Source organism: Pogona vitticeps, chromosome 9 (genome assembly GCF_051106095.1).
Source record: "Pogona vitticeps strain Pit_001003342236 chromosome 9, PviZW2.1, whole genome shotgun sequence".
NCBI lineage: Eukaryota > Metazoa > Chordata > Lepidosauria > Squamata > Agamidae > Pogona > Pogona vitticeps.
Genome location: NC_135791.1, coordinates 2,881,372 through 2,904,512, shown reverse-complemented (window position 1 = coordinate 2,904,512; position 23,141 = coordinate 2,881,372). Strand labels below are relative to the sequence as shown.

Below are 23,141 nucleotides of genomic sequence, written 5' to 3'. Positions count from 1 at the left end.
GAGCTATGATGGAAAAGCATGGAACAACGCTTTGGGTTGGGTTGGGTTGGTCCGTTGGTCTCATTGAGCTATGATGGAAAAGCATGGAACAACACGTTGGGTTGGGTTGGGTTGGTCCTTTGGTCTCATTGAGCTATGATTGAAAAGCATGGAACAACGCTTTGGGTTGGGTTGGGTTGGTCCTTTGGTCTCATTGAGCTATGATGGAAAAGCATGGAACAACGCGTTGGGTTGGATTGGGTTGGTCCGTTGGTCTCATTGAGCTATGATGGAAAAGCATGGAACAACACGTTGGGTTGGGTTGGGTTGGTCCGTTGGTCTCATTGAGCTATGATGGAAAAGCATGGAACAACACGTTGGGTTGGGTTGGGTTGGTCCGTTGGTCTCATTGAGCTATGATGGAAAAGCATGGAACGACGCTTTGGGTTGGGTTGGGTTAGTCCGTTGGTCTCATTGAGCTATGATGGAAAAGCATGGAACGACGCTTTGGGTTGGGTGGTCCGTTGGTCCTTAGGGACTAATATTGGCAACAACAGGTTTCAAGCAGAATGCTTTTCTACCTGTGGCTGGAGGTGCCAAAGACAGAATCTGAGACCTTAAGCATATCATGTGTGTCAACATTCTGGAGGTATCATCTAAGATGCCTGGACCAGCTTCTCCATCTGTATTTTATGGCATTTCCTATATTTTCTTTATACTATTGTCGATTTTTAAAAGTAGAAAATTAAAAGTGGGATACAATTTTCTTTTTCTATAAATGAATGGGGATGACATTGTGGAACACCTTACAGTTCCTTCCTCCTTCCTCACTCCACCACCACTAACAAACGATGCCATTTTCTGAAACTTTGATTAGATTCTGCAGACGGAGGTTGGCAGCTAATTTCTTTCAGGTCTTTTGGAAATTCATTATGCAGCAGTTCACCATTGGCTCTGATGTTGCCCAAGCACCCTTCTGTTCATTTGAAGTGTCTTATGTGAATCCTTAACAGGTCTGCCATCTAATTAAAGAAATCTTAGCCGGTTAATCATATGGGTTTTTCATGATGACATGGGACCCCATTTGCATACGAATAAAACTATACCTCAAAAATAATTAAGGGAGATTCTTGTCTTTTAGATGATGGAAGCATACATGGGAGCAGACCATCATCTTATGGGTCATCATCATTATCTTAGAACTGCAGAGCCGAGAGTGTCCCTATGGGTCATCTAGTCCAGCCCCTGTCAAGAAGGCCCAGGGGGGGAATCAAACTCCCAACCTCTGGTTCCGCAACCAGATGTCTAAACTACCGAGCTATCCAGCAGTTCCTTTATTCCTGTGTTTAAGAAGGTGTGTCTGGGAGGGCAATATCTCTTAATGTGTTGGCTTCCATCCACACTTTTTGTAAATTCTTATTTTGGAATAATTGACCATTTTGGAAAAAAAAACCACAAAAATTTGTTTCTTTAATTGGTTCCAGCTTTTTTTTTCACTGAGCATTTTTGAAATTCCTTCGCCTACCCATCAGCTAGGCTGCAGCCTTTGGTCTACGTACATCACCTTTCTTGTAAAACATATTGGGGTGCCAGTGTGCTCTTCAGCTGGCATCAGAGAACGCAAGGGGAAAGGCTTTTTAAATCTCATAAAGGGGAGGAAGGCTGGCTTCCCTCCAAGCCAGAATGTCCAGCGATGCTGGCGTATTTCAGCAGCTGTGATCCACACACATAACTTTTCCAAGTTTTCTTGGCCTTCTTATAAGGTGACCCTAAATTCGGTTTAATGGGACATGCTGACATTTGGGATTTCCTCGACTGAATGCTTTTAGAGGAGCCTGGAGTAGAATTTGCAGACCAAGTTATCTAAGTGACAACAACCTGGATGTTACAGCGTCAAGGTTACCTTAATTGTGATTAGCTCAGTTTAGGAGTGCCAGATCAGCAGCATCTTAAGACTTGAGGGCTGAGACAAGGGTGGCTGGGGTCCTTGTGGTGTTGGAGGCTATAGGGCCCTAACCGGGAATTGCCCAGGGTTCAGCATATGATAGGCTGATGCTTTGAGATATATATAAAGAACAATCCTTGGATTCCAACAGGTGCACCAACAGCTCCAATCTAGAGCCTAAAGATGACGGTATGGTCAGGATGCTTCAAGACGGATGCTTTAACTGGAGTTTGGGAATTCCAAGTTAGCCAAAGGCAGGAAGGCCACGAAAGATGCCCCAGGGGCTGGATCGCTCTTTAGGTCTCTGGCTGCGGTGACATAGGTTGGGAGTTTGATTCCCCACTGGGCTACCTTGACATGGTGGACTCAATGATCCATAGAGTCCCTTCTAGCTCTGCAGTTCTATGATGATGATGATGACTGGTAGTATCATCATCATCCTTGTTTGGCTTTCCAACCTCCGCTCTACCCACAAAAAGCAAAACCAGCTTCCCAAATATTCTTACTCAAGTTTTCCATCCCTCCCTGAAGCTTGCTAGATGCTCTCAGGACCATCTTTTAGCTCTCTAGTTCTAGGTTTCTCTTAAATATACGTATATTCCCCCAAAGGCAGCCACTAAAAAAAAGAAACAGTGCTAGTTCCTCCTCTCTCTCTCTCTCTCTCTCTCTGAAATGAACTTGCTTTTGTCCTTATAAAACCCTCAGTCTTTCCCCCACCCCAGAGATGTGTGGATGGCTCCAAACTCCATCATCTCCAGCAAGGATGGCCAAGAGCCGAGGTGTCTGCAGAGGTTGGTAAGAGGACAGACTGGAGAAGGAGGATCTAGAGCTTATTTCAAAAAAAGAAGGGATGAAAAACCGTCATCAGAGAGATTTGAAAACAGCCCTAGTGAGCTGCAATCCAGGAGCCACTTTCTTGAGAGTAAGCCCTGTTGCACGTCTGAGTAGAAAAGAAGGATCGTGTGGCTGGGCACCCTTCTGAGGAGTTCTTTCTAAAACCACACAGCCACAAAACCTCCCGATCCTGTAACAACAGCTACAGTAGGGTGGCGTTGGGGTATCAACGAGGCCAGCTCTGATCTCACAAAAGGAAGACCGTTCACATTTCCAAGCCTCAAGGGGGGTTTCTTGGAACAGAGACAACCGCGCAGAAATCTCTCACTAGAGAACCCCCAAAACGAAAGCGAGAGAAGATACGGGGGTGGGTGTTCACCTTTCGCATTGCTTTGTAAACAACACATCCATCCACTAAAAAGCAAGCAAGCATGCAAGCAAGAAACCAAGAAAAGCTTTTAAAACCCTGATATCCTGAGTTGGTCCCTACCAAGACACAACACATCACGTTCTTGACCATCCTATTCACACAACCGGTAAGCACATCGGAGTCCATTCTGAGGAGCCAAAGGTTGTTCCTTACCTGGAAGGAGGTCCTGCGGGCATCCGAGTCAATAGGGGACCAAGGACTCCTTTGGGCTCTCCAGCTGTTCCCTTGCACCCCCAAAATGCTCCTCCCCTCCGAAAACAGTGGTGGGTAACCGTGACCCAAAGGAGGGGTCATCCAGATGCTGAACCTTAGAGCATCAGCCGGCGCTGGCAGACCAGTGAATCTCAAAGGTTTTTATGAAGGGAGAGAGAGAGAGAGAGATGGAGCAGCCGAGAGAGAGAGAGAGATGATGGGGAGAGGGGGGGAACTGAGAGAGAGATGATGGGGAGGGGAGGGGGGACGCTCTCACTTAAGTATTGCCATGGTTACCTCACTGACCCAATTCTTTTCACAGCCAAAAGCAAAGAGGGCTGCGGTGGAGACGGAAGGGATGGCAAAGAAGAAATTCGGAAGTCATACGCCTGGGAGAGAGCAAACAGCCTCCAGGGAGATGAAGATATAAGTGGGTGGGCGTGGGTGTGCCAAAAGGCAGGGTCTTTTACGCTCCCTGCCATGGATCTCATGGGTACCCATTGGTGTGTGTCTGTGTGTGGGAAGTGGAAAGTGTGCGCCTTCTAAAATCATAAATGTGTTTATTATTTTAGTACATGCAAGCAGGTGCACAGCCTTATGGTGGCCTAGGCACGCCTGAAAATTGGGGAAATGCTTCCACAAACTGTTTCTACCCACCCCTGTTGTGTATATATATAAAGGCCACCAAAACCTTTACTTAGCTTATCTGCGGCACTGTTCTGTCAATATAAATAAAAAAAGCAATGTATTGCAGGATTTCCTAGCCTGACGGGTGCTGAACTACAATGCCCACCATTCCCAGCTAGTGTGTCCCTGCCATGGAGATCATCATCCTCTTAGAACGGCAGAGCTGGAAGGGACCCTCTGGATCATCCAGTCCAGCCCCTGTCAAGGAGGCTTGGGGGCAGCGGGGGCGGGAATCAAACTCCCAACCTCGGGTTCCACAAGCCACCGAGCTATCTTGATGGGCATTGTGGTCCACTAGCTCTTGAGATCAGTTCTAAAATGATATGATAAACATTGATGGTTGTCCCAGGTGCTCATCATCTTTGGGATCTTTTCCCCCTTGCCATTGCGGCTCCCCATGGCCGTCACGTGTGAAATGAGCATCACAGACTAATCGGCGTAGGCGCTGCTTGGTACCCACCTCCCAGGATCTGAAAGAAACGCAATCCACAAAAAACAATGCTAACGTGCCTGTTTTCACTTTCTTCTCGTCCTGCGCGGCAGGATGCCTCTCTTTCTCGGATTTCACCCCACCTGCTTTCTAGCTCGTCCTGGAGAATTTCTACAATTAATTCCAGAACTGGTGGGTGCACAATCTCTGCATGTTTTAAAATCATTTCCGGTCTCTCTCCTCCATGCAGGTGTGACTACTGAGGGATTCATTTTTTGTGTGTGTTGCGATAGCACAGGTACGCATGGATGAAATCAAAGCATGAAACAAAGTCCGGACGAGATGGTGTGATCACCTTACACATCCCCCCTTTTTACGATGTTTTGATCCATAAATTGATCTGCTCTGCCTGCGTATAGCCAGTACGGCAGAAGGGGTCGGATGGCGAAGATTCACTCTAGAAGTCTGAAGTTTAGACTTTCTAAAATGTTCTGGAAAAGAATTGTGTGTCACTAATACAGAAGTGGTGGTTCACTAATAAAATCAGGTAATTCCAAAAAAGTCCGGAATTGGGGATAAGTTTGAACGCAAAGATTCCCCCCCCCCGCCCCCAATCATCCTATTGTTTAGGAGATCTGTCTGAAAGCCTTACTGGATTTGTTGTGTGATTAGATACCAAGTGACATCCGTGCCTTGTGTGAATTCACCGTGTGTCTAATCGGATTTCCTAGCTGAGTGGAGATAGTTTAGGAGGTTTCATACCTGACACCTGCTCGGAGCAAGCCAGCAGAGAGATACCCCGGATTCAAAAGCTGCCTAGTTTGGATTCAAAATGCCACACCGTGGTTTCAGTGGACATTTTAGGCTGGGGAATTTTCACTTGGAATTTGCTGGTGAATTTTGGGGCGGTGGAGTTTGCTAGCTGCAGGAAAGTGTCCTGATTTGAGAGCGATCTTTCTCTTTGACAGCACTCTGCATAAGCCCTTGCAGGACAGGGCAGCCCCAGTGTGGCAAGACTTCACAATGCTGGTTCTGCTGAAGTCAACTGCAGGTGTCCATTGGACCGCGCGGCACGCAGCCAGGAATTTATTCCAACGGCATTTCATAGATGCAAAGGAAAACTTGGCCTGAACATATGGCTGGATTCATATTTTCTCCAAACAAATCAACAACCGAGTCAATGGACCGAAACCCCTAATCAGCTTGGGTTTGAATTGATGGCTTAGAAGCAGGGCTCAAGAATCATCTTCAGGACCCACTGACCCATCTGCACAATCTCACGAGCCGCGGAAGCGAAGCTTCGGTTTTTGTCCCCAAACGACCCTTTCTGTATTTCCGAAACTACATCGTAACTCATGCGAGGCTTTTTCTACCCTCTCCGGTTTATGCTGGTTTGCTTGCTGCTATTTGTGCTCAATGCAACATCGAGCATGGGGGGGGGGGGCGGGGAAGAAAAGAGAATCCATACAAAACATGCTGGCTGTTTTGCAATTATTATTTTTATAATAAAAGACTGCATCTCCCTCTAGGACCCTGCCCAGGCATTAAGAGCATCAGGGGAGGCCTTTCTCTTGATTTCACCACCCTCACACACATCCTTGATGGGGACACAGAAGAGGGCCTTCTCTGTGGCTGCTCCCAGGCTTTGGAACTCCCTCTCACTGCTCCCTCCTTGCTTCTGCTGCTCTCCTGCATCTGGGCGCCTCATTCCCAGTCCTGCGACCTGGTGTTCCCGCCTCGGCTTGGTCACGGCCAGCTGCGCAGTGAGTCCCTTTGGATTTGAAACCCTGTGTGATGGACTGAGTCCTGGGGCCTTTATCCATGGTGTGAGGCTGCCTGGGATATCTTGGATGGTGACCTTCAATGTGTGCCGCCCGCTCAGCCAAAAAAGCACCGCCCATCAAAGACGAGACATGCGCAGGGCCGATGGTGTGCCAAGACAGCTGATCTGATCTCCTGGGGAAATCAAATTTCCGGCAGAGTAACAAATGGCCATACTTCGGTTTTGTGCTCTCACTGGTATACCCATGGGTACTTTGTCTGTGTGCCACCCAATTGCCGAGCTGTGTGCCAACGACGAAGACTTTTGAGGCCCCGGATGCGAAACCAGGACTTCCAAGGGAGCCACATGGGTGGGAGCAAAGTGAGAATCCATTTCGGCTTTCCTCTGGATTTGTCTCACCCGATTATTTCACTGGAGGCTCATTCAGGCCTCACCACGGCGAGGTCCCTTAGGAAAGCATCCCGCGTTGCTACCCTAATATTGGGGTGGAAAGATCAAATTTAGCTTGAACTCTCTCTGGAGGTGAAAATGATGAAACGGAGGCTGTCCTACCCGGGGCACACGATGAGAAGGCGGGATTCTCTGGAAAAGACAATAACGCTAGGAAAAGTGGGAGGCAGCAAGAAACGAGGAAGAGGCAGCTCCATCGGTGCCTCCGGGAAGGGCCAGGGGGCAACGGGCACCTGGCAAGGGAGACTGCCCCAGCTGAGGCCAGAGAAGATGGAGCCAAAAACGTGGAGAAGATACAGGAAGAGGATCCAGTGTCAGGTTGTTGCTCCCCTCCAAACAGCGCCTGCAGCATCATCCTTTGGGGCTTTATTTTTGTCTTGGCCTGGGGGATCCACAGGGGGTGGCATGCAGGGCTCCTCACTGGCGTGCAGTGGAGAGCATCGACTACTCTACTGCAATGGCCTTGATCACCTTTCTTTGGGGAACATCGTTCTGTGCAAGGACCACCCTTCTTTCTGCCTGCCTTCCTGGTGCCCTCGCGGACTTCAGCTCCCAGAATCCTTTGAGGAAAAGTCTCAACACTTTCCATCATTTCGGTTAGGAAAGGAGGCCAGGTACGGTAGAGAGCAGGCTTAATGGAAGCCACCCTCTGGATCAATAAGTAATCAGACCCAAAAGGCGGCAAAGCGAGGGCAGGGAAACGGAGCTGATGGAGAAAGTGACACTTATAGATTTCCTCTCTTGGGAGGGGCACCTCAGGCAGCTATTAGACCCACCTGGTGCGTTGTCACCTGCCCGGCTGTTCATTGGGAAAAAAATGCTGAGCGAAGACCGGAGCCCATCATATTTCTCAATGTCTACAATGGTGCTTTTTAAAAAAAATCTGGAAGGAGCACACCTCAACGCTGTTGAACGCTAGCAGAAGAGATAAAGACATTTTTCAACACGCAGCGTTCATGTCAGAGCCAGGAAGAAATGGGTCACAGAAATTAGAATTCCCCATACAGTAGTTAACTAGAGTGTAACAAAGTTACATTGCGGAAATCCTGTAACAAGTAAGATCCCTGTTACTCCACAGGTAGAAAAGAAAATGATGTTTTCTAGCCACTCGCAAATCGGGTTTTATGGTCATTCTAGACAAAAAAAAAATCTATCCTGTGTTACATGAAAAAAAATGACCATAGAACGAGTTACTTCCCCTAGCATTTGTAACATATCCAGTAAAAACGGTAAAATATTTTTCAAACTCTGTTAACAGGAACCAGGAACAAATTAGTTCTGAAAACTAACTTACGTTATTCCAGATGGATAGCTAGCATACCAAATTTACAATTTCTGTAATTTGTTATCTTTCCCGCTAGTGAAGGTATAAGCAGCAACCTTACATTCTAGGCATAACTTATCGAATTATAATTTCACTCCTGGTAACTCTAATGTCTGAGTTATTTGCCTAGCTAAAGGCATATGTGCTCCCTAAATATTGGATCAAGGGTCTCACAGTAGCCCCAGGGAGGGTTCCCGCGGTGTTGTCGGTGTCGAGACACCAGTGAGACAGATGGGAACAGAGTGTGTACGATTAAAACACGTCTCTCTCTCTCTCTCTCTCTCTTTTTTAAAAAAAACCCAAACCTTTAAAAATAACAATTTTATTTCTGTTTGAGAAATGCAGAAGTTTAGGGTTGCGTGATAAAAACTGCAGCTGGAAAAGGAGCAACACCAGGGCCTCATAACTACAACTTTTGAAAGTCATTTCCCAAGCTCTGGATTTCTCGTGGGCTTTTCTTCCCCAGCCTGGGCTGCGACCAAACTTCTAGCAAAATTGCAATGCCAGGATTTAATTCTCCCCTCCTCACTTTACCCTACATTGCAGAATCTGGAGTTCTGCACTGCGGCAGGGTTGGTGAGTGCGTATGAGTTTGGGAATCCTATCAATACTTTATTGTGCCATTCCCACCAGGAGAAGGGTTACGGTCTGGGCTCCTTGGAAGGCGACCATTGCACCATTTCCAAGTTGCAAAGAACTGCAAATTTGAGCCCCTCCCCTGTCCATTCCTTTTATTTCCTTCTCTGCGTGCAATTGAATTATGAACACGTTACCTCCGCTGTGGAATGAACTGCAGATCCTTGAAAGGAAGTGGAACGGAATTGTTTCGCTGGTGCTTTCCAGAACCAAATGGCCAGGGCTTATCTTTGGACCCTGAACCTTTAAGGGCAGATCTACTCTAGAAACCAAGCACCCAAAGGGGGGATTAGTCAGCTTTTTTTGAGTACTTTATACCTAGAAGATTCTGGGACCGGCCACCGCGAGCTGGAATCGACTTGATGACACATAATTATTATTTTTATGCCACGGATAGAGCTTGCACTCCTTAGGGTGCCTTGTTTTATGTGTTCTTACCCAAATCCCCCCCCCCCATAATCCTCCCTTTGTAAGACGTTCTTAGACGTGAGATTGTACACTCTACAATTTTTAGCACCGTTCAGAAGGAAAAGATCCTTAACAAGATCTAGATTTGAAATCTCATCACAGGGACTGTGTTAGTGAAATCATGACAGACGGTTCTGGAATAGTGACAGAAGCCATCAAGGCATTGCAAAAAATAATAAGGGTAATACTAAATAAAAATCATAATGATGGCAGGCCAAGAGGGAATCAAGGTAGTGCTGCTAGAACATAATTACTTAAATGCAAATTGCTTAGGAACTGCCTAGAAAGCTCGAAGCAGATCTTACAACTGTACAGCTGGAAGGGACCATCTGTGGATCATCCAGACCAGCCCACTGGGGAATCAAACTCCCAACCTCTGGTTCTGCAGCCAGATGCCTAGAATGCTGAGCTATCCAGCTATCCCATGATCTGGGGGAAGCAGAGTTTCTGGCTGTATTACAGAAAATGATCTGTGTCCATTCACTCATTTTATCAGGTATCCAGAAATAATCTGAGCTGAAGCCTGGGACGATACAGGGGGAACTAATCTGCAGTGATTTTTTGACGTTCTGTCCATGTGCTGCAGGGGGACAAACAGGCATACCTGCTTTGCATGGAGAAAATACTCGCTTTATCTAAATTGTGATAGAAGCAATCAAACTCTGAGCACATATTCTTTTGCAAACAGCAAAAGTAAGCTCAGCTCTCCGCTATATCTAGCCAGGAGGAGTCCAGTGCCGAAGATAATGGAAGAGCAAATTAAGGCCTTCAAAGATATTGAACAGGACCGTCCATGGTTGGAAGAAGATACTAGCTTGTATGAGGAACCCAAACGTTTTTCTTGTTATTGTTACACTCCGTCACGTTGCCTCCGACTTATGCCAACTTTATGAATGAGTGAGTGCCAAAACACCCTGCCCTCAGCAGCCCTGCTCAGCGCTTGTAGACTCAAGCTTGTGGCTGCTTTTAGGGAGTCGGTCCATCTCACATGTGGTCTTCCTCCTTTCCTACTGCCTTCCATCTTTCCCAGTATTATTGTGCTTTCCCAGATAATCCAGACTTCTCATTATGGGCCCAGGGAAAGATAGCTTCGGTTTCAATGTTTTTGCATCCAGAGAGAGTTCAGGCTGGATTTGATCTAGGACCCACTTGTTATTCTTTCTGGTGCAAAGCTCTCCTCCAGCACCACATTTCAAATGAAGTCATCCCTCCCCCCCCCCACATCTATCAGCTATCTTTCCTGTCCAGCTTTCACGCCCCTACATGGTGATCAGAAACAGAAGAGCATGGATGATCTTAAGAGGTCATGGTCTCCAGGGACTTATCCTGAACACTGGATGACCTTTTCTAATTCCTTCATCGCTGCCCTTCCAAGTCCTGCTCTTTGTCTGATTACGTGGCTGCAACCTCTGTTAAGATTGAGCCAAAAGTTTTAAAGGTTCAGAAACATGCTAAGGTAGTGGGAACATGCTGCGGGGAGAGAATACCGACTGTCTGTGGGCACGCAAATGGAAATGGGTTGGCGGGTCCCTTAAAAAGAAGCCCTTGCTACTGCAACACTTTGTCGCAGATCTGTGTACTGCATATCCTCCTCTCTGCGGGGCACTTGATTTATTTCTAAGCTTCTTCCATTATCTGAGTGCCCCTCCTCATTGACGCACCGGTTTCACTACTTCCAGAACACAGACAGTTTTTCCCGTGGGACGGAAACTCTCTCTCTCTCTCTCTCTCTCTCCCCTCCCCTCTTCTCCTTTGTGTGTGATAAGCACAATCTCCTCCCGGGCTTGCTTTTGGTCTTCTCCCCAAAGGGAGATTAAGTTCTATTGTTGATGAGCCTGCCTGGCGCTACTGAGACACTCCAGCAACTTCGCTTTCCAAAGATCAGCCCTTGAGTTGCAAAGGCAGGCCAAGCTTTGCAGAGTCATCCTGAAACAACAACTCCACCGGGCTTTGGGGGTCTGGGGTCGGCGACTGCCGGAGGGGTCCAGTTGCAAGCCACAGGGCAAATAGGCATGGAGAGAGGGGGGAAAAAAAAATAAGAACTTACCCCTTGTTGGGGTTTCGTGGTGGAAATCACAAGTACTCTCTTCCAGAGTCTATGCTTCTGTCTCTACTTTGGAAATAAGCTGGGGAACTCAGGAATCACCGGCTACCATTGTCTGTGATGACCGTAGCTCCTGGAGGCTACTTTACAGGGTGTGGCCTTGAGGTCTTGGTGCTCAGCCTCAAGCATCATCTTACAATTGCCCCCCCCCCCACATTACCTTGGAGACTCAGAGATGCTGTTTGAAAAGCGTAGTTTAGATCTATGGCTGCAGAGGCAGACATTGGGTGGGTTGGCTTCCCCACTGCGCTTACCAGGAGAAGAGCCAGCCTGGGTGGCCTTGGGCCAGCTGCACAGGAGTCCCAGGGCTCCCCCTAGAGGAACAGAATGGGAAACCACTTCCGAGTGCTCTCTCTAACTGGAAAACCCTGAAAGGGGTTGTTGTAAGTCAGAATTAGCGTGATAGCATGTGATGATGGTGATGATGAATTACAGACAGATTTCAATGGACCTCATTCTGAGCAGTGTTTCGAGAGGAATTTTGCCGCTGGTGCCCATGCTTAGGAAGAGAAGATGAGAGTCAGGCCTATGTGGGAAAATGTTCCGTTTTCCTTATAGGAAGGCAAACCAGTTGGTCTCCAGCTTTGATGCTCTGGATGTTCTGGGCTTCCATTTCAAAAAAAAGAGTCACAGCCAGAATGGTTAGCAGCTGGGGGGGTCCGGGGAGTGGACCTCCCAAACATCTGGAGCACCAAAGCTTGTGAGCCACCAGTTTAGACAAGACTTAGCACCTGAGAACGGTACCGCGGCCAGTGACGACCCTTCAGTTTGTCCCTTTTAGAGAAGAGTTTGGAAACACACCATTTTTGGACATCAACCCCTGGGGGGGGGGTCTACCAATCAGCGTGACCGAAAGCAGGATGATAGATAGAATGAGTAGGAGAGGAAGAAGGAAACCAAAAACTTCCCTAAACTCTCAGAATACCAGCTTAGATGGATGAAAGGCCTGGTCGAAACAAGCAATTCCATGTGTTCAGGATGGACAGGGAGGTATACAGTGGTGCCTTGCTAGACGATGATAATCCGTTCCATTGAAATCGCTGTTTAACGAAATCATTGTCTAGCGAAAAGCATTTCCCCATTGGAATGCACTGAAACCTGTTTAATGCGTTCCAATGGGGAAGAATCGTCGTTGTCTAGCGAAGATCGGCCATAGGAAAGCCGCTTTGCGAACCGCCGATCAGCTGTTTAAATCGCTGTCTTGCAAAGCTTAGGTCCCGAAAACACCCGTTTTGCGAGCGCGGAGGGAGCTGCCAAAATCGTTGTCTAGCAAAAATCGGTTTGCGAAGCAGGGACCAAACATTGTCCAGCGAAATTCCCCCATAGGAATCACTGTTTTGCGAATCGCTATAGCAATCGCAAAAAGTCAATGTCTAGCGGAAAAACTGTCATGCGGGGTAACTGTCTAGCGAGGCACCACTGTATTCTACTCCACCGCTGAGCGCCAACTTTTCTGCATTGCAGATGATGGTTGACGTCACCTGCCCAAAGTCAGTACGGACGGAAAGGGGCATGAAACCTGTTCCGGAGCCTTGTAGCCCTCCTGGCCTGGGAAGGCGTAGCGCTCCAGCAACCAGCCACTCTCCGATAACACCAGGCTCTGGCGTAGCGCTAATGAAATCAGCTTCTCTCCAGCTACCAGCTATTCTCTTGGTAGCCCTGGATGATGTAACACCAGGATAATTGCTTGTTAAGCACAAGACCTAAGATCCCGGGGAAGCAGCTCCTCCTTTGAGAAGTGGGAACCAAGCAGCATGGAGGCAGCTTGCCCTCCCGATGCTTAGTGCTTCAAACCACCCCAGGCTTAGCCCATCCTCAAGATGATGGGAGTTTTGGCATCCCAAACATCTGGAGGGCCGCAGGGCAAGGAAGGCCCCTGAGCAGCCTTGCCCAATCCTCTTTCAGCATCTGCTGTATGTTTATAAAAGAAAAGGAATGCCTTATGCTTTCTGATGGGGAAGAGGAAAATGCTCTACATAGTCTGAGGAGCACCGCGGGCTGTTCTTCCAGAATAGAGAACAAGGTTTTAGAGCCGTGGCTTGGAAAACCCAGGAAGGATTTACTAAACATATTCCTTCATTCTTTTATCTCGGCCTACAGTCAGACACCGACTGGAAATGGTCATGCCGGGTGCACAAAAAAAGATGCCGATTACCATAAAAGAGATGGGGAGGGGGGGGGAAGGCACCGATGTGCATAATAATTGCATAGGCTAACTTATCATTGGGTGCAAAAAAAAATAAAGTCTGAATGATCTCTGGAGTCAAAAAGGATGAAACTGAGGCTGCTGTGCTTTGGGCACATCCTGAGAAGGCAAGATTCTCTGGAGAAGACAATAATGCTAGGAAAAGCTGAAGGCAGCAGGAAAAGAGGAAGACCCAATACGAGATGGAATGGCTCCCTAAAGGAAACCACAGGGTTGAGTTTGCAAGAGCTGAGCAGGGCAGTTGAAGATGGGACCATTTGGAGATCACTTTTTTGTGGGTCGCCGTAAGTCGGAGGGGACTGGACAGTGTGTAACAACAACAGAGTGAAAAGGGGCTCACTGGGTCTCTGGGGGACCTTCCAGCACTCAATCTTAGGCTCTGCCGGCTTTCTCTTTCCCAGACTCATTATTGGTTTTACATTCCCAGTAAAGGAGCAAACTGTTTCAGCTCGGCACCAATTAGTCCGAGCCGCAGTTCCCTTCAGGGACAGGCTGCTGGCATCTTATTAAAGCTAATTGGAAGTGGGCTGCTGGCGGTTGAAGGTGGATGATTAAACTCTGGGTGGCTGATCATTTGGTAAAAGCTCTCCGGGTTCCCACTGCCTCTTGCACGGAGGCTCTAGAGGTGTGGAACTCAGCGAAGGGGGCAGGAAATCCGTTCCGCATTTTGGGCCAAACTTCACCGGCACCGTCCGAAAGGGGCCAACTAATACCTTCAAAAAAGGAAAAAGAAAAACGCTCAGCACCTTGAATAAGCTCTTTGGAAGTCAAGTCTAAAATTGGCAGTGAATTTCAACAGCCTTCCTCGGTAGAACGGGGACCTGGGGCCGCGGTCTATTGCAAGACTTTCGGCCATGTGTTATCTGCCGATTTGTTTCATCTCCCGAAAGACACATCCTGGACCACCCCCGAGGCTCTTTGGAAGCCAAACAGGGAGGTCTGTTCTTCCTTCCGGATCTGCAGAGGCTGATGGAGGTTACTTGGTGATGTGCCGAGGGCCTGGTGCCTCTTCCTCATGATAAGTAGTTTTTCACTGATGCACAACATGTGTGCTCAAGACAGAACACTAGTCCTGTGAGCAAAAAGCTGGAAGTGGGCAAACTGCACAAGATTGTTAATCCATTTTCCCCTGCCCCTGGAAGGGCTTGGACAGAGGGAAGGTCCCATCAACCCCTTCTATTAACTGCATTATAGGGGAAGGAAGGAAGGAAGGAAGGAAGGAAGGAAGGAAGGAAGGAAGGAAGGAAGGAAGGATCAAAGTTAGGCACTAACTTTTACTGATTCCCACATCTTAAATACCTTAATCTCTCCTGCTGCAATTAATGGCACTTAAAAACAATTCCATTTCCCTGTTGTTGTTGTTTTCTCTTTCCAGACCACTCAAACAATCATGAGCAGAGAATGGCAATAATGCATTATAAATAATGCTGCTAAGCATTACATGTTATGTTTGGGGCATAAAAGCAGCTTTAAAAACAACAACAAGATAATGACTAGTAACTTTGTGACTTCTGCAAGAACTCAACAATGCTGGAGTTATGGAGGTTAGACTCATTTGGAAACCCTTTGGACTATTTCTGCATTTCTAAGTATCTCTTTTCGGAAAGAATCATCACTTAAAACCAAAGTAACACATCTCCTCCCAATATGCTATTTTTTAAAAAGTAATGAGAATAAATTATTATTTTAAAAACACACATACATACAGTTCACATTCTGATTTTAGGAAATCATTTCCCTGGAACCCTATGGGGGCTCACTCAGGCTGCACACACCTGGATCCAGGCACAGAGTCATAGAATCATAGAGTCAGAAGGGGCCTCGAAGGCCATCCAGTCCAACCCCTGCTCAGTGCAGGAATAAAATCAAAGCAGATCTGCCAGGCAATTATATACATTTTTCTTGAACGCCTCCAGTGTTGGAGTGTTCACAAACTCCCAAGGTAACTGGTTCCACTGTTGTACTGCTCTAACAGTTAGAATGATTTTCCTGAGATTCAGCCTAAATCTGGCTTCCTGTAGCTTAAGCCCACTCTTGTGTGACCTGCACTCTGGGATGACTGAGAACAGATCCTGCCCCTCCTCTATATGACAGCCTTTCAAACATAGAAAAGGAGATCTATCTATCTATCTATCTATCTATCTATCTATCTATCTATCTATCTATCTATCTATCTATCTATCTATCTATCTGTCTGTCTGTCTGTCTGTCTGTCTGTCTGTCTGTCTGTCTGTCTGTCTATCTATCTATCTAGCTAGATAGCTAGATAGCTAGATAGCTAGATAGATAGATAGACAGATAGATAGACAGACAGACAGATAGATAGATAGATAGATAGATAGATAGATAGATAGATAGATAGATAGATAGATAGATAGATAGATAGATAGATAGATAGATAGACAGACAGACAGACAGACAGACAGACAGACAGATAGATAGATAGATAGATAGATAGATAGATAGATAGATAGATAGATAGATAGATAGATAGATAGATAGATAGATAGACAGATAGATAGATAGTCCGTCCGCCCACCTTCCTACCTACCGACCTCCGCCCGCCCGCCTGCCTGCCCGCCCGCCCGCCCGCCCTCCTTCCTACCTACCTACCTACCTACCTACCTACCTACCTACCTACCTACCTACCTACCTACCTACCTACCTACCTACCTACCTACCTACCTACCTACCTAACTAACTAACTAACTAACTAACTAACTAACTAACTAACTAACTAACTAACTAACTAACTAACTAACTAACTAACTAACTAACTAACTAAAATACAAAGAGCTCTCTGCTGGATCAAATCAAAATGTGATTTGATTTGAACTGCCAGCAATTGGCTTTTTGCACTGTTTATCTGTGGGGCCATGGAGAATTGACCAAGAAGAGGAGAGGGTGGCCACCATCACTGGCTCCTACACCCTGGCAGCTGCGCTGGTTTTCAGAACTCTTTGTTCTCTGCTCCTTGGCCAATGGCACCGAGTAGCCACAGGAAGATGCATCCATCCCAAATTTGCCAGGTTCCCCTGAGGAGTTGGTAACACTACCAAGAACTTTGGAAAGGTGGCTTTCACGGGCTGTAAAACTCTGAGAAGTTGGAAGGCAAAACTGTGGTGCTTGAGTAGATCACAGAAGGACTGAGCAGCTTTGATCCCATTAATGAAATCTTAGTCCGTTAATCACATCAGCTCTAGCTGATGAATGAAGTGCACGCCAATTCGTTCATCTGCATTCAAATTCTGGGAAGGCATAAAAACACACTTTCTTTTAAGAGCAGCATCCAATTGGTCGGTGCCCCACCAGATGTGCCCGGACTGCGACTTCCTTGGACTGATTAAGAAGTGGAATTCTGTTTTAGACAAGAAGCGTATGGGTTACAGCAACCCCGCTGGTCAAACGTATATTCTGTTCTGTGCAAGGCAGAAGGTGGCCTGCCCAGTCCAAGAAAACATAGGAAATGTCTCATGATGGCTTTAAAAACAAGGCTGTCAAAAATAATATCTGGTTGCCTGATTCATGGGCACAGTGTGCGTTCTTTACTGATCACTGCCTTTTTAACCTGTCAGTTTAAATGATTACTCAACGAAAGCAGTGAGTAGCTCACACATTTTTCAAACAACACGTTCGTCTTGGATACAACCAGGAAATTGGTCTCCTCCAACTTGGCACCCTCCCATTATCCCCAGCCAGGATGCTGAAGGACACCATGCTGGAAAGGAAAGCCCGTATCACATCCCTCCTACTGTTTCCTCCGCTCAGGGATTGTATCCATCGCTGATGACCAGAGGAGAGGAGGAGGAAGTAGAACAAGCTGACAAACGGGGTCAGCCGCCCAATGCCCAATGGGCCGTGTCCGGCCCGCAGAATGATCTAATGTAAATCTGTTGCTTAATTTCAAAAGCCCTTTGCAAAGTGTGAGTGGTTACAGGCCCTGGGAAAGTGAAATGATGCCCCTTTCCTACAGCCTGCTTGGTAGGGAAGAAGAGGAGGAGGAAGAGGAGGGTATGGCCTGCACACACACACACACACACACAGAGAGAGAGAGAGAGAAAAGAGGGTGGGCTACGATTTGGTTTTGACCTCATCTACTGCTGTCATATGACTCCTGTCCAACCTTGTCCAATTAAGCCTTAAGGAATACACCTGTTGACATCCTAATATTATGGGGCCATCATGGGAAATTTCCCTTTTTTGACTATGCTAGCTGTGGGTTCTGAGACTCAGAGTCGAAACTACCGAAACATTCCCCATCTCTGTGCAGGATGCCCTAAAGAAGCCCCCGTTCGACTGCGTGTCCTAGGACGAAACATCCCTTCTTTTCCCAAACGTGAAAAGCAAAGCCGATAAATTCAGCCGGGCCACCGCCGAGCTACTCCAGGCAAAGAGGCCACCTTCCACCGTTGTCCTTGTCCCTCTCTCCAGTCACCCAGATTCACCCATAGCTCATCACCACTAATTAGTGATGCTATAAACCAAGGTGCCCTTGCCTACAGGGAGATGTCACCGGGCAAACAGGACTGACTTCCAAATTAGGAGAAGGCTGCAGGTCTCATTGTCAGCCATGGGTCTCCCATCGTATGACGGTGGTCCATGGGGTCACGGGCGACTTGATGGCCCATCGCAACAACAACAACCCCAGAGAGCTTCTGCAGAGTTCTGACTCAGCCCCACCATATAAGGGGAGTCAACAGCCTCCATCATTACTCCTCCTGTGGCTAAAGAGCCAAATGACAATTTCACAAACATGCTGTTCTGCATTATAAATCACCATCGCATGTTGTCAAGTTGATTCCGAACTGTGGCAACTCTTTCCAGGGTTTCCTAGACGGGGAGCCCTCAGAAGTGGTTTCCCTTTTTCTGGGATTTTGCAAGCTTGCCCAAGGCTACCCAGGTTGGCTATTGTACCAAGAGGCACAGTGGGGATTTGAACTCCCAACCCACTGGCTCCAACCCCCTGAGCTATCCAATGAGCTCCTGTTCTTCATTATAGAAGGAAAATAACACAGACAACAGAGTGTCCATATCTTGTATAGATACTAGCAGCTTGATGGACGAGGTCTCCCTCATGGGGCCCCCAGTCCAAATCACATACACGCACAATAACTTTTTCAGAAAGAAAAAGATGTTGCAAATTCCAAATATTTTCCCGTCATCCTTAATTAGCCTTTTCTGCACCATGCAATTTAGCTCGATCCAGGCCCGCAGTTGCCAACTGATCAGAAGACCCACTGCCTTGCTCTTCTGCCCTTGACAGCAGTTGTGGCAAGCAGCGGACAAAACTTTTCACAGCGTAAAGAGCAACACTGTTTTCTTTTATTTGTTTCCTCATTCTTTCACGTAAGTCATTTTCGCCAGCCTCACTTTTCCATACCCGACATTTCCCCCAAGGCGGCTGATAACATGCAAGTAACAGAGCAAGCAGACACCCAGAATTAAATAATCTAAGCAGGAGACAAGACAATATGCATAAGGTCTTTCCAACTTCTTTGTCTATTGAACAACAACACATTTTTGCTGAAATGCCGTGCAAAATTGCAAAAGGTTTTTCAGGCCCCCCACTCGTTACTCAACCCAAGCCATATGGTCAATGCCTCCCGAGGAAAGTCTGCAGAGCCATGAGGGGTAAAACGGTTGCCAACTCTTGTTGCGGCTATCACAAGTATTCTAAGAGGGTAAACAGCAGAAGATGGGACTAAAGGTTTAGGGCATTTATCTGCAGGAAAAAAACACGTGCAATGTGAGTTCTTGCTAATTTAGTTAGAAGAAACTCCCTTTGATGTCCATGCGGATTCCTCCCAGGGAAAAATATTTAGAGCCATCATCTCAATTTCCATGGTAAATTATTGTATTTATCATTACCTGAGACCTCCCCCAGGAAGTGCAAGAAAACATCAAGCATTAAATAGTTTGAATGATCTCTAATACTCTTGTTCTGATCCTTGGGATTTACTCCATTTTTCTTCCCTACTTTTCTGCTATTAGATACTGATCAAGTTGACCATCAGCGTTATCAGCTAGAACAATCCCATTGAAAGGAATGGGACTGGTTACTCACCCCTTTTGTAAGTCTTGTAGGTTTCAGTGGGTCTACTCAAATGGAGACTAAAACTGAATTTAGCCCTAGACATATTGTTTTGGACTGGGGCGTGCCTCTAAGGGATTGAAAACCGGATTTCACAATATATATTATTTCTCACCGTTAAGGTTATTTCACCTCTCTCTCCAGGCTTCTTCTACACATTTGGGTTTTGTTTCGGTTCCCCTGGCTATTTCTGTGCCTTTACTCCTGCGGCTAAGCGCCCAACCATCCTTTCACAAAGCTGCTATTCTGAATTATAAATAATAATTGCATGCTGCCAGGTTGGTTCCAAGTTAGGGCAACCTCAGTTCAAGCGTGCAGATGTGCTGATGGGAGCTCAAACAGGGTGGGGGGGACAGCTTTACTTAGTGGCCATTGGGGGGGACATGCCTGTGGGTGTTTAGCTTTCTGCTGAAAGCAGAGGAGCAGAGGAAGGTGGCAACCTCGCCTTCCGAACAGGGAAAATGCCCCTCTGCCTTGAAGACTTGGGAGTGGGGTGGGGCAAACACCTTACTGGGGGGCAGACAGCACACATGGGGGGGGCTGGGAGAATAGCAAAGACTTTCCTGTACTCCGTTGATTGACTGGTTGATGAAAAAATACCTCTTGATTGCCAGCCTGCCTTCTCCCCAAGCCATGCGCAAGGAAAGAGATAAAGAGCGATTTGTAAACAGATAGATAGATAGATAGATTAGATAGATAGATTATTTTTAATAGTATAGTTTATGGTGTTTTTAACTGTGACTTCTGTGTTGTTTTTAACACTAAGAACCACCTCAAGCCCCTTATGGGAAAAAAGATAGATAGATAGATAGATAGATAGATAGATAGATAGATAGATAGATAGATAGATAGATAGATAGATAGATAGATAGATAGATAGATAGATAGATAGATGTCAAAACATAATCTTTTAAAAAGAAAACATGCCAGAAACATTCTGAGAAGAGAGAATTTAAAAAAACGCTTTGGAAACGGTCTTGGAACGCCAACTCGAAATCCTGAACACCGGGAGGAAGAGGGGGGAATGAAATTAAAGGAAAGGAAGACGGCAGGCTGCTCCTAAGGCGCTTTGCTTAACCCCCCCCCCGCCTTTCTTGTTCCTCCCAAACCCTTTTTCAATCCATCACCTGTTCCAGCACACACACATACATTATATGGACGCGCTCCGGTCTGGATGCTCCAGAGATACAAACCCAAACACAAGCTTCCAGGAAAAGAAGAAATATTATTTCTCCTTTTCCTGGAAGCTTGTGTTTGGATTTTTTTTATTTTATTTCTGGAGCATCCAGACCGGAGCGCGTCCATTTCGGAGAGGCGCATCGCTGGAGGGAGAAGGGGACCCAGGCGTCCGGGCGCGCCCCCCCCCCCCCAGTTCCTCGACAACCTCCTTGCCTGGCTCTCCCTCTCTCTCCCCCCCTCCCCCGATCCTTCACTCACCTCCCCACTCTTGGCTCCCGCCGCGGCCCCCGGCAGAGGGGTGCTCCGGCCGGCCACCGCCTCCTCCTCCTCCTCCTCCTCCTCCTCCTCGTCCGGCTGCTGCTCCTCCTGCTGCTCCTGCTGGTCCTCCCGCAAGCATCCAGGCGCTTCCGAGCCGGTCCTTCCTCCTTGCGGGAGGAAGACGTGGCTCCTGCCGCTGGTGCTGATGCTGCGGGCGCGGCGGTCGGTGCCAGGCTGCCCGGGGGCAGCGGCTGGAAGCATCCGGGTGGCGGTGGCGACGGTGATGCTGATGGTGATGGTGGGTGTCTTCCCCCCCTCCCCGTGCCGCCGCCGCCGCCGCCGCCGCGCCTGGGTGGCTGCTCCGCCGGGCAGCGCCGGTGGCAGGGTGGCAGCGAGCTGGCAATGGCAGCCGAGGCGAGAGAGGCGAGAGAGGCGAGGCCCGGCCCAGCCCAGCCCCTGGGGGGCAAAGAGGGAAGACGGCCCTGGAGCCCTGCCAGGCCAATGATGCCTGATGCCCGGCTCGGGGGGGGGGGCAGGGATGGGCAGAGCAGAGAGCAGAAGCGGGCATTTATTCTCTCTCTCTCTCTCTCTCTCTCTCTCTCTCTGACACACACACACACACACACACACACACACACACACACACACACACACACACACACACAAGGAAAAACTTCACCTGGTTCCAAAATCCTCCTCCTTGGGCATTTTCTGGGCAGGACCAATTTCCGCTGGAGAGGAAGACTTTCCTGTCCAGCAAAAGGCCCCGCATGGGTCAGAAAAATCTTGTGATGGCCACACATTTTGCCTAGAGGCGTATTGGGGGTGGGCGGTTTGCTACTTGCTTCACAACTGTCTTGGGAAAAGTGGGAAGGCAGCAGGAGAAGAGGGAGGCTGAACGGGAGACGGATCCACTCGTCAAGGAAACCACAACCTTGTGTTTGTCAGAGCCCACTTACTTACTTACTTACTTAAATAAATGATTTATCCGCTATCCGCCACCTTTCTCCCCATAGGGACCCAAGGTGGCTCACAAAATAAGAAATTGAAAAAAACACTACGTAAGTGTCACATTTAGATGAATATAACCTTAAAAACAATAAATCAATCTACATTAAGATTAAACCGATCATGTACAATTTAAAAAAAAAACTTTTGAAACCTGTAAGTTAAAAAAACAGCATCCTTGAGATAACTGAATGCTAGCCATCATCCTCAGCTATTCGCTAAGCTGACTGGGCGCAATGGGAAATGGAGCCTGGTGCCATCTAAAAAGTCACAGGTTTCTCACGCCCCGATGTGGAGACCAGTGGAGGAAGGTGGCTGGTGTCATTTATTTTTCATGTTGTCTTGAAGATAATGGCTTTCTTTGATTTCCTGGTGCAGAATCCGATTAGGCAGGAAGGAGCATGATAGTAAGGAGGGTTTTTGAGGACTGGTGCCTGCAAGGTCCGGATGATTGATCCAGGAAACAGAGGGTAAAAAACAGAGTCAACCCGGGGGACTTTGCTGCCCGAGAGAGAGAGAGACAAGTGGCATATGTAACAAGCAACTCAAAATGCAGGGCACGTTTAGCAAGTTCCTTCAAATCCTAAATTCTCCTTCTTCTTATCATTATAATCATCATCTTAGACCTGCAGAGCTGGAAGGGACCCTATGGGTCATCAAGTCCATCCCCTGCCAATTAGGCACAGGGGGGAACTGAACTCCCAGCCTGTAGCTCCTCATACAGAGAGATCTACACCATTGAGCTATCTAAGCAGTTTTGTGTAGCTTTCCCAAGGCTACACAGGCTGGTTCTTTCCCAAGAAGCATAGCGGGGGATTCGAACTCCCAACCTCATGCCTCAACCACTGAGCTACCCACCCATCACCGGTCTTCTCCTGCCAGAGATTGGAAGTTGTCACTTCTCCAGAACTCTGTATGGCTCCGATTTGGTACATCTCTGTTTTATCATCAGGCAAAGAAGGCATAAAACCCTGTGTTCAGGCAGATGATCTGGAAAAAAAGGGACCCGTCAGGAGGCCCAGGGCTCTGGAAAGCAGGCTGCCAGCGTGTGAACATGGAGTCTACAGACTGCAAGGGACCAAACACAGCAATTTATGGTCTCCTTGCAGACAAAAGCTTGGTGGAAATTTATGATCT

General features: G+C 47.5%; 1 protein-coding gene across 2 annotated transcripts in view; it reads right to left on the bottom strand.

Moving 5' to 3' along the window:
• The window catches only part of RIMS3 (regulating synaptic membrane exocytosis 3), a 57,601-nt gene extending 36,234 nt beyond the window's left edge, over positions 1 to 21,367 (bottom strand). Inside the window, exon 1 of one of the 2 annotated variants that reach the window (XM_072979778.2) lies at positions 20,997 to 21,367. In XM_072979778.2, the coding sequence (XP_072835879.2) occupies positions 20,997 to 21,257 (261 nt within the window). In that variant the 5' untranslated portion in view covers positions 21,258 to 21,367. Of the gene's footprint in view, positions 1 to 3,341; positions 5,682 to 20,996 lie in introns of those variants that run through there. The other variant, XM_072979779.2, reaches the window with a different exon arrangement.
• Between the last annotated feature and the right edge of the window lie 1,774 nt (positions 21,368 to 23,141).